This window comes from Capra hircus, chromosome 8, assembly GCF_001704415.2.
Source record: "Capra hircus breed San Clemente chromosome 8, ASM170441v1, whole genome shotgun sequence".
Classification (NCBI taxonomy): domain Eukaryota; kingdom Metazoa; phylum Chordata; class Mammalia; order Artiodactyla; family Bovidae; genus Capra; species Capra hircus.
Window position 1 is genome coordinate 17,130,418 of NC_030815.1, and position 12,562 is coordinate 17,142,979.

The 12,562-nt window shown below is 33.8% G+C and overlaps 1 protein-coding gene across 3 annotated transcripts in view; it reads right to left on the reverse strand.

The window, feature by feature from the left end:
• IFT74 (intraflagellar transport 74) overlaps window positions 4,092-12,562 on the reverse strand; it is a 98,821-nt gene continuing 90,350 nt past the window's right edge. For all 3 annotated transcript variants that reach the window (XM_005683594.3, XM_018051891.1, XM_013965870.2), the window contains 4 exons: window positions 11,141-11,304; window positions 10,021-10,146; window positions 6,451-6,511; window positions 4,092-5,116 (listed from right to left, as the gene is read on the reverse strand). In XM_005683594.3, coding sequence (XP_005683651.1) covers window positions 4,998-5,116; window positions 6,451-6,511; window positions 10,021-10,146; window positions 11,141-11,304 — 470 coding nt within the window. In that variant the 3' untranslated portion in view covers window positions 4,092-4,997. The remainder of the gene's footprint in view (window positions 5,117-6,450; window positions 6,512-10,020; window positions 10,147-11,140; window positions 11,305-12,562) is intronic.

Here is a 12,562-nt window from a genome sequence, read left to right on the forward strand (position 1 = left end):
GCTGTGACCACACAATGTCAAAACATTAGCTTGGTATGGAATTTCAGACAATCAATCCAACATACTCTTTAAAAAATTCTTTTCATCAGGTCATAACTTAATACTTACTAAAGATAAGTAAGAGATATGGCTTGTCGAGGTTATTGTTTAGGGAGGGGGATGGCAGTGCACACTGAGGTCCTGAAGTTTCTTAGAAATAAACAGTCTGACAAGTCAGAGTATGTGGTAAAGAAAACTTGTTCTGGAAATCTAATCTGTGGTCAATAAAAAGATACTGGATCACAGAAATTTTGAATGTTTATTTTATGGAAGAGTTTTACCTTTTTTTTTGGCTTAAGTAGGGGCATCTTGGAGATAATACAGTGGTGAGAGGTTTTGTAAGAAGTTTGCTTGCCTCCTATTGTCTGTATTTCTTTCAATTAGCTGTCTCTTAGGGTCTCTTATGGATGCTTCTCATGGTCTAACTGGCTATCTCAATTGTGCCACAGCTGGACTTCTACAGCTTCACCAGAGCCCCTTCTCTGACTAAAATATTTCTAGCAGGAAAAGGAACTGAGCCAAGGAACACGTTCAAGGGCAGATGTCCCTAGGAAGGTAGGGCCAATCGGCAGTAAATGTCCATTTGGCCTTCTGATAACCACCATGAGCAAGGCATGGGGCTTTTGTGACATTTTAAAGCCAAGAGCTCTCGTACACTGCAGAGATTTAGGCTTCATCCATCCATCTACTGTTTGGCACTTTTGTTATTTCCTCCCAAGGGATGCCTGCTTTTCTCTGTAGGCTACATGGGAAGTTAGAGAGGCTGGAAAAGCAATTTTCTCTTCCTCTCCTTCTTAACCATTTCCCCTACTCCTGAGACACAAAGCCCCTGCTTCGTCCTTGGCTAGGGGGGATGGGGTGGTGCTGGTTGGCCTCTAAGGTGGCCCTCCTCCCTCCAGTAAACTGAGGGAAAGTTCATTTTAACAAGAAGCTATTTAAACACCGATAAAAATGAACTACGTTTTACTTTAAGAAAAAATTCAGGTTGAGCTTATGGACTGTATCAAATATTTTCACCCTCAGCACTGGTGGTGTAGTGGTGAGCATAGTTGCCTTTCAAACAGTTTCACCTTCATGTTAATCAACACTTCCTTTAGTAGGGTGAATTTATCTGTTGAAAGTGAGAACACAGAAATGAGGTAATATTTCAGTTTGGCTAGCTGTAGTTCTTTCTTGATCTATACCAAATACAATTCTAATCAATTAAGTTTGCTTTTTTTCATGGTATCGCTATGTTGTTATCATGGTAAAAATACTGTTTTACAAAAAGATTTTGAAATAAAACAGTAATTTTGAAAATCTCATTTTAGTTTTTTTTTTTTCATTTTAGTTTTTATATTTTTCTTGTGAAATGCTTACCTAGTGTATTTAAGCCTCTTTTAGGTAGAAGACCGCTCAATTCTCTGACTCATGCTTCCTCCAAACTCTCTTCTACACTGGACTCTCCAGTGGGTGTTATTTTCCCTCCTATGACACAACTTCTCTTTATGCGTAATCACTCTTGACTTGAAGGAGAATAAAGTTGACCAAGCAGAACAGCCTATTTACCAACTAGGCTATTTATACACAGGTTATTCCCATGTCCCTTGAGATTATACGGTTAGTTTCAGAGCAGCAATTCATTACAATATGTTATGAGGAAAGATACTGAGGCAGCAAAATATAATCTATTATCTACTAAAAATAAGCAGTAAGAATTAACCTTTTGCTATTACAAAGTTATAAGTATTTTAATAGAATTTTTAAAATTATATTTTTAGTATGAAAACACATTCTGCATGGTGTTCCTAGTTAAAACACAAGAAAATCTTTGTTATAATGATGAAGGCAGTTTGGTTTACTTAAAACAACTAAAACAAATATATGTAGTGCACTGTCAATGTGGATAATGCCAATGATGGTGAGTGCAGGCACATGCTTGCACACTGCTATTCGCATCATGTTCCTGAGGGCAATTTGTGTCAAAAGGCCTTGAACTCTTGCTTTTGACTCTTTGAGCCAATCCTGTGAGTTAAGCACTATTATTCCATTTTATAGATGAAGAAACTGAAATTCAGAGACTAAGTAACTTCCCTAGGTCATATGAAAAGTTAGCAGTGGAGCTGTGGTTCAAACTCAGTTACATAATTCAAAGCTTACGCCTAACCACACCCCACTAACCTCATTCAATACATGGTGTTTGTTTTCAGAAAGTACTCCTATAATAAAATAATATACAGCAATTTAACATGTCACTGTACAGGAGTATATAATGACATGAATAAATGTTTGCAAAACTATAAATAGCAAAAGTTTAAGAACAGTATGATTTTAATTTAAAAAAATATACATAAGTATATAATGAAAAATAGGTATGTATGACAGATGTATATAGATGCACATCTTAAGAGACTAATGTGATCAGAAGTAATTTTCATTTGATCTATCTTTCCTAAATTTTCTACCTTTGTATTAAAAGCTATCTTTTTAAAGATGCTCAATCTCAGTTCTCAAACTGAATCTGCGATTTAAAGACACAATCTGTTTCTATTTCAAAAGGTAGATAAAAATGAGATACATTAATTTTAAATTAGATCACCACAGTTCTCTAGTAGTCTGTCAGTTTCTTCCTACTTCAAATATGAATGTTCTTCTTTATTAAGGTTGTTTATGCTGGAATCATATAGCTAAAGGAAACGACTACAGAGAAATTGGGCAACAAGAACCCCTGGAGCTTCTCTTAACTGATCTTTTATCTCCAGTGTGAACAGCATGACTCCATGCTCTAATTCTCTTACCCCGCCTGAATTTTACACTGTAACATGAAACCAGAATACGGTCCAAATCAGGGACTCCCATTAGTGAAAGAGTATAAAGAACTCATGTTCATTTACTGATAAAGATAATGGTGGGAAAAGCACAGATTCTGCTAGCTTTCCGATGCTGGTCTTCATTAGTAAGGCGACTCAGCATGTTTGTTCAGTCTGCAGCTTCTTCCCATGCGACTCACAAGGTGTTATTTTAACAGGAATTAAACTCACTGAGCAATGTGACTGACTGAGGAAGAGCCGGTTTAAGCAGATAGTAGCCTCCAGGTCTACCCTAGCAGAGAGAATATTCTTGTTGGATTTGTTGAAAAGCTCTGAGAGGAAGGAAGAGACATTAGTAAGAATTTCCCTCAGATAACACATTTTAGTTTAAAGAAATCCTGCTCAGTTAAGTTCCCCCAAATATCATATATGAGTAATTTAGCATGGAAGTTGGGAATTTTGCTTTTTTCAAGAAAGTTACAATCTTTTTCTGCCAAACTTCATAGTGTTATAATACAAACACACATATATAATGACGAGGCAATTTTCCTCCTACTTTCTTTCTGAGTAAAGACTGGTTAAGTTCTAGCTCAATGATTATAGCAGAGCTGTCTAAACTATCATATGTCCTTTCTACAAGTATTAACTGTATATATGTTTTTAATTTGAATTTTTATTGCACATCAAACTATTATATGTACATCACAGATAATTTTGAGAAAGTACCAGAAAGTTCAATGAAGATGAAAAGACCCACAATCCCAATACTCAGAAAAAACTGTAATATTAATAGTATATACTCTTCTTGAACTTATTGCATATTAGCATATTAAGGGTTCTGAGCAGACAAGAAGAAAGAGAATAATTTACCTTTGTTTCAAATAATGCTTCCCAAATTCCCTTGACTATGAATCCTTTGATGGTATAACACCTATCAGAAACCTGAAGAACTCAGGATCTAAGGAACATACTTTATGAATGCCACCTTAATGAATGTGTGTGCAGCATCTTCGGCCATACTAGTAACCCAGAATTAATCAAATTCAACAATGGTCACCCTTCTACCTAAACTCACACAGAACTAAAATTGAATAATTTAATGGTAAATATTACTTCAGGTAAGGAACATGCATGGGAACTTTCATCATATGTAAACTGTATCTCAATAAAGCCTTTTTAAAAAGAAACTAATATGCTCCTGTTTCATGAAAACTGAGAGGTAGAATAACTTGAGGAATGCAAGATCAGAGCAAAGGAAGGACAGTTTTAAGGGATACTTTATTCTGGCAAAGTGACTCATTCTTCCCAAAAGAGAGGATGCATCTTCAGTTCCGTAAGGTCTCCTCAGATTGACATGACACATTTCTACCTCTTCCACCTTTTCCTTTCAAATGTGCCGGCAACGCTTATAAATTAATCTGCTCGAGTCCTCCTGTAGTACTAACAGTGAATGCAAACTCCGGAATAAAAATGAACAGCATAGTCCAAAAGAGTCCACTGTAAATACAACATTTATTTTAAATTTTATGCTTGTCCTAGCAAATACATGTAAGAAATAATTTTTTAAGTGCAAAGAGTAAAACTATTAATTCCCAATAAAGAATGCCTTAATTTCACAAAGGAATAACTGACATATAAAAAATGTTACGTGTTTACCTGTGATTTCATATGCCTTAAAAACACATCAAATATATCTTGCTTGAGAAGTAAAGCTCAAAACTAAATACCTCCCTTCTATTCTTATTATCTATTTCTAGAAGCAAAAATTGGCAAGGTTGATAAATGCTAAATTAGAATCATACTCCAAGCATGCCTCCTATCCTTGACATATGAAAAGATGATAGCATTTGCTGCCACAGATGGATTATACTAACTAAATGAATAACAATAGCCACTTTAAGTTTGTTTTATCTCCTGGTTCTTTGAGAAATTTTTATCACCTACACAAAACAAATCTAAATATAAAAGGAGATGATACTTTTTTAATATATAAGCTATTTATTAAACTATTATACTATTTAAAGTATCATTCTTCAAAGAGGCCATGAAATTATAACTTTCAAAATTTGTTAGGTAAAACTTGTCAAGGGTAAGCAATTTTTTTTAATGGCGTGTACAAAGTTTAGCAGCAAGAGAACATTTCTATAGAGACTTGCAGTCGCTTCAGACTCAGTTTCTGCTCATGCTATGCAGAGCATCCACGATGCTTTTATTATATTCTGCAATCTGCTTGGACACATTCTTCATAATCGGCCGGTAATCACTCTCTTGACTCTTGGTTGCTATGACTAATTACATGAGTTAAGAGGGAACAATATCAATACAAATATTAATCTAATTCTGTGATGCAGAAAAGACTCAAATTATACTAGTGTTTTTCTTATTGAAAACTGAAGATGGCACAAAAAAGCACAATTAGAATAGTTTTAAAAAAACAAACAGTATTTTAACAGATTAAGCATCAAACCTAAACCTAAAAGGTCTAACCCTAAAAGGCCAGGCCAAATTTGTTTCAAAAAAGTTCACCTATGGTATACAAACATTTTTAGAGTTAATATGTTATTCATCTCAATCTGGTCATAGAACAATTCAATGTTCAGAAGAACCACATCCTTTAGAGTACCACACAGAATTTCAGGCAAGTTTCTAGACATCACTCTGCTTCAAAATCACCTAGTTTATGTCAGACAAAACCAGAGTTCTGGACTTTAACATATTGTGAATATAAATCTGCTTTTAAAATAAATTGCACAACCACTGGGAACTAGAGCCTTTAGCATCTCATCTAGAGGAAAGCTGGGTCCATGATGCCCTGAGAGGATGTTCAGTAGCATCCTAGAGAACCTATGCAACCAATGAGTTAGAATCTAGTTCTCTAATCAGAGTTGCTCTTGAATAGTCAAAGATGGGACTAGGAGACAACATTTTGGGAAATGTTTCTTACATTCCACAATACCTGTTGTCAGTTGCTGCTTCCATCTATGATTACACAAAAAGATGAGCAAAAAGACTTAAACGTAAGTACTATCTTGATAGAAATAAGATGGGACATAAGTACTATCTTGGTAGATGAGATTGAAGGTCAAATTTCTCATGTGTACACTTCTTGGTTATCCCTCCTTTTGCTTCCCAGATATCTAAGGTACAACATTATAAATAACAAAAAATGACCATACATACACACATATACATATATATGGTTATATATAATTCTCCCAACAAGTCTATGAGAAGGAAATATTAGCTGTATTTGAGATGATAAAATTGCAGTTTATAGTTAACTGTCCAAAGTCCATAACCTATACATAGTAGAGTCAATATCTAAAATTAGATTCCCTGACTCTAAAATCTGAGTACTTAGTCACTATGCCACATACGTGGCTTTGTATGGTCTGCTTTCTATTAGTTACTTTAGTACACACACACACACACACACACACACACACACACACACACTATTGTAGAATGGAAACTAAGTCTTATTCATTTCCCACATAGTTTAGCCAGTATTTTGTACATATTAGGTATTTGATGTTGAACTGAATATTATTTCAATCTTTAAAGAAATTCCTAGAGAAAAAAATCCCTCAATCAAGTTCATTTGTAATTTTTTAAAGGATACATTCTTTCATCACAAAATTATTTTGCTCATGGTGTTGCCACTTCCTCTCCAAATTTGTAAGCTAAAACACAAAAGAAAAATGTTCACCAGTGCCCATATTCAAAACAATTATACACTCCTCTGAGATATAAGAAACAAAACCTCTCAATTTTAAATCTTTTCAACTCCCGTATTTTACTGAGAGAAAGCCACGACAGACAAAAGAGAAATTTAGAAAAAGTTAAACAACAGTAAATATAATACTAAACAGAACACTGAATTCAACAGGTTTACTCTGTTTACTTTAATTGGAACATATTTATTATACCAATGAACATACCAACTGAAAGACAATTTATGATATTTCCCTCTCCTAAAAGAACTTTAAAAAGAATGGGACATGATAAGAATCTCTCCTTGAAATCTGAAGGTCTAATGCCATGAAAGTACTACATATTCTAACACTGTCAAAGGTTGAGCTATATAGGAGAAACTTCCTTATTTCCAGGGCTAAATTTCCTGTCTAATTTCACAAGCTGTGATAAGAGTAGAGCTGCAGTGTAAAGATTATAAGAGGGCTGGTAAAAAGCTGGCATTCTTACAACAATTTCTGCATCAACAGGAAGCTAATGTGGATATTATATTGATGGTTGCTTCCTCCAAAGACAATTTTACTGTTATAGAATTAAATTGTTTTTCTGATTTAATTAACCTTGTAACTCTGGGTTATGGTCTTTTTAAGATGCACATAGTTTTTTTCCTAAGCAAAGTCTGAAAAATGAAACATTAAAATAATGTTCTGCCTGAATGTTTCTAAGAAGTAATAATCATTTAAAAAAATCTGATAACTGAAACAGCATTCATATTTCTTCCTAAGCTCAAGTTAAAATTATTTTCAGGGCATAAGTTCAGTATCAGTGTAGCATCTATCCCATTGTTTCCTCCAAAGATAAATCTAGATATTAGGATGAGTCATAACTAATTATATGAACTGTATGTGCTGTGAGTTAATGCTACAAAATCAGATCCAGCTTCCCCTGATAGAACCTTGAAGCTCAGATGGACTTAAGGAAGTAGTCAGCAGTTTTTGACAATAAATCTAAAATAACCTTTTGCAAAGTCAAGTACCAAATTTTCCCTCTTTGTTTCATACAAAGGGGTGGCCTTATTATGAAGCAAACCTCTTAAGTGCTACATGAATATTGCTATAAAAGCAACTCTATGTCATATGGTCAAATTCCTTCTTTACTATACATTTATTTATTTCAGTGATATATATAAATCTTGCCTTTAAACCCCCAAGGATGTCAAGAAGCACAAATCTTTTTTTTCTCTACAACTTATTTTAAAAGTCTATCATGAGTTCTTTATATTTTCTCCCAAACTGTAAACTGCTTTTCTCTTTTGGTGATTGTTTCATTTGCTGTGCAGAATCTTTAGTCTGATGTGGACCATTTGTTTATTTTTGCCTTGGCTGCTTGTGCTTTTTGGTGTTATAATAAAAACTTGTTGCCAAGACTAACGTCAAGGAGCTTTTCTCCTGTGTTTTCTTCTAGGAGCTTTGCAGTTTGTTCCAATATAAATATGTTTAAATGATATCAAATAAATAACCACTCAAAAAATGTCTGTTATGCCATGTTATTTATAGATGTCAAAGCCAGTTTTCAAGAAAATAACTTCAAAAAATAGGGAGGCCAGGATTTGATTCAAACAACTGGGACTCATAAAAGGCAAACCATAATACAGAGAAGCATTGTAAACTGTGATTTATGTTACAAATTCCTGTAAATGGGGTTAAGAATAAGATTATCACTTAATGTGGGAATAAACAAGGTAGCCACAGACTGGCTCTAAGAAACTGTTTGTTAAATGTTTTTCTCTTTAAATCATCTATTCCGTGAAAGAAGAGGGCCAAAAATCCATATGAAGTATCAATGCTCTTTCCTATGAACCATGAGACAATGGCCTCATTAACTTGTTCTTAGGTTTTCTTCTCCAGTATCCATTCCAACTCTAAACAGACTAGGATAAATTTGCTATTTAGAAGTCTATAAATAGGCTTGTATATTACAAAGCAGAGACAAAGTAATTGACTAATAAATTAGAAACATGTAAATTAGTGACTTCTAAGTTGGACACCACTGAGCGACTGAACTGAACTGAACTGAAGTTTGTGGCAAACTCTGATGAGAGTCCACCCCTTTTATGATGAATATAAGGTTTATCTTTTTTTTAAAAGGTACATACATACAAATGAAATAGCTGACACCCTAAAAATATCAAAAAAAGAGCTTTAAAACATTTAAGTAAGAAAATAAATGCTTAAAGACTGTATGCATAGAATGATTTCATTATCTGTAAGAACAATATAATTAAGGGTGTATAACTGCAAAGGTAAACTCCAGGAGTTGGTGATGGACAGGGAAGCCTGGCGTGCTACGATTCATGGGGTTGCAGAGTCGGTCACTGAGCGACTGAATTTAACTGAACTGCAAAGGAAAAAAGTTTACAAGGATATTATACCAAAATGTTAATGATAACTGTCTATCATGATCATGATACCACGTGAAGAAAAAACAATGCATTTAGCATTAATAAATCATAGCTGCAAATTGTTAACATAGATTAATTTGATGTGAGAATGACCAACCTTTATCAGACCATAATAATAACTGATTTTGTATACGACACGCATGCTTCATTTAATCCACCAAAAAATACTTATTGAACACTTACCATGTGCCAACCACTAACACAGTGCTGGGGAGAAAGTGAGTGACAGAGACAAGGCTTCTGCCCTTCAATCTAGAAGACCTCAGACCTTGTTTAGGTAATTATCAGCAGGATGAGTGATATGAAAAAGGTTTGCCTTTGCATCCGGAGTAAATCATCATAAATGCAAATAAAGAAATTCAAGAATAGGACTGCTCTTCATAGCATTATTTGAACAGTTTTAAAATGAGAAATAACCAAAATGTCTAACAATTTGCTATATCTATACAGTCAAATATTATATAGAATCATATTTTTAAAAAATTTACTGACAAGGGAAAGAACAGTTAATAATGAAAAACAAGTTTCCAAATAATAGGTACAATATAGTACCATTTATGTAAATATACAGAAATAATGTATACTTACGTGTATGTATAAAGTGAATATACTCATACCACATACACATAGACTAGAAATATCTATCCACATATGCATAAAATCATCTCTTCTGGGTGGTGGGATACTAGTCATTATGGCTCATTTTCATTATCTGTGGCATTGATGTATTAGCAACGTTTCTGCATTAAAAACACTTTACTTTTGATATTTTTAAAAGCTATTATCATAATGACTGTTCCCAGAATAGTGCCAACCCTAGAGCTGGCCTTCGATATAGGTTTAGAGAAGGCAGGAGTAAACTCATTCTGAGTGGAGACTGTATACAATCTAGCTATCTTCAAAGCCAGAAAATCTGGTAGGTAAACAAAGCAGATTAAAAAAAAGGAATGGGTTTCTTTGAGGGTGAAAATACAGATTAAAGAACATGCCAGATAATCTAAAAATAGAAATGAATTTCAGTCTTTTTTTTTTTTTTACCTGAGAATGTGTCTCGTTTTCTTGCAGTTGTGTTTTTAGTGTCTCACATTCTGTGTCTAGTTTCTCCATTATTTTTTTAAAGGCATTTCTGCGAGTTGATAATACTGTTTTCTCCTGATGTAATTTCTAGATGGATCCAAATGGAAGTAAATAAAAGGCTTTAGCAGGTATCTAGTAAATCAATTAAAATAGCATTTGACTTAAATAATTTCAATAATATTCTACTAAAATCCTACCAAGGCTAGAAAACCTGTTTGTAAAAATATTCTTCCAACTATAAAAAAGCTAAATTGTGTTGTTGTTGTTTAGTCCCTAAGTTGTGTTTACTCTTGCAACCCCATAAACTGTAGCCCACAAGGCTTCTCTGTCCATGGGATTTCCAGGCAAGAATACTGGAGTGGGTTGCCATTTCCTTCTCCAGGGGATCTTTCCAACCCAGGGATCAAACTGAGTCTGGTGGATCCTGGCTGGTGGATCCTTTACTGCTGAGTCACTGGGGAATTTCATAATAAGCCAAATTAATATTAACAATATAAATAATAACTTATTAGGGCTGCCTTATGTGTTTGTACTCTACCAGATTTACTTTAAATTAATGTAAATGGCAATGAAAATCCACTAGAAGTCTTAAGTAGAGAAATATCATAATCAAATTTGCATTTAACAAAGTTTATATTTGTTGAAGGGCTTCCCAGGTAATGAAGTGGTAAAGAACCTGCCTGCCAATGCAGGAGATGAAAGAGATGCAACTTTGATCTCTGGGTTGGGAAGATCCCCTGGAGTAGGAAATGGCAACCTGCTCCGGTATTCTTACCTACAAAATTCCATAGACAGAGGAGCCTGGTGGTCTATAATCCATGGGGTCTCAAAGAGTTAGTAATGACTGAGGACACACTTATTATATTTGTTGAAGTACTCTACTCCTTGCTTTTCAATTTTTGTCTTTTGTTTTGAAATTCACTCTAAATTCCTACTTTGTATATAAACATCTTTATTTTTTCCTTATACATCAAGTAATCAAGTGAAAATAAACTTATGAAGTTTTAAAAACTCATATATTATTAAATTTAATCAAGAAAAACAATTTGAATTACAATTTCATAGCATTGTTACCATTTACCTTTTTCTTTTCTTCACCTGATGATTTTAAAGCTGCCAAATCATTATATGTCTCCAGATCAGTTATCATTTGCTTAATTTTATTTTTTAGAGACTGTTGTTCCTCAGTCATTTTACTTTCCAGAAGCTCCATTTTCTGTAGATCCAACTGTAGCCGCTGACTGTCTGAAATGTAGGAAAATTCAAAGGCCATACTTGGTTGAAACTTCAGTTCTTTCACAAAAGGAAATGAAATCACTAAACATCATGGTTTACAAGAGTGTCTGCAACAGAAACATGTTCATTGTAACCATTAAGGCAATATCAATTTAAAAAAAATTACTCACCCTTTAGGTAACCAACATAACCTGATTATGTATTAATCACATTTGTCTCCACACTCATATAAACATACAAGAACACATGTAGTTCTTTTTCTTACTTCATAATTAACATATAAGATAAATATTATTTTTAGTATGTGCATGACATACGTACACAGTTATGTGGGGAAAAAAGCAAGTTATGAAACATTATGAGCAAAATTTTATAATTACATATAGTCAGTTCTCATTATTTGTGGTAGTTATATTCTGTAAAATCACTGTACACACTGAGTTAGCAAGCATTTAACTCCTATGGGAAATATAGAGTTAGTTTCTGTGAGCCTCTGACAATACTTTTATCAAGAAACTAATATATAAATTTGCTTTATGTATATTTCTCTTCAAATATACTTTACTTAATATATATTATTAATTTGTTAAGACTGAACTAAAGGCCAACCACGAACTATGCCTCTACAAAGCTTACACTAACAGACATATTTTCACTGTAAAGCATATCACAGCCTTCTTCTTAGAAACATTTGTCAACACTTCAGCACTATACTTGGAGGCCATTTTAAATGGCAAAAGCATGAACAAAAATACATAAAAATGTGGCTTTAAAAAGCGACATTAAATAATGTACCATGAAAAGAATGCTTGTAAGTATGTGACCTAAAGCAAGAGGCATAGTGCTGCCTTATTCAACCTCCACTTGAGAACCTGAGCATTCAAATTTTTCACTCTGCATGTGTTCACAAATGACCATGAAAGTACTACAAATATGAATCTGAAATACAAATACAAATTAATTTTAGTGAGAAAGCAAATTTACAAATACAGAATCCATGAATAACGATGACTGCACATTTGTGTGTGTGTATGGGTGTGTGGTGTGCGTGTTTCTTTCTTTCCAAAGTATTGAGCATCTACTATGTGCCAGGTGCTGATGGAAATCAACAGAGACACTTTTCACTCAAGAAGCTATATTCTAGAGGTTAAATCAGAAAATTAAAGAAGCATTTACAGTAAACTGGATAACTATAAGATTCCAGGATACAAGATATCTTCTACTGTGAAAAGATAACGGATATTGGTCCAAAGAATTCTCTAAAGCT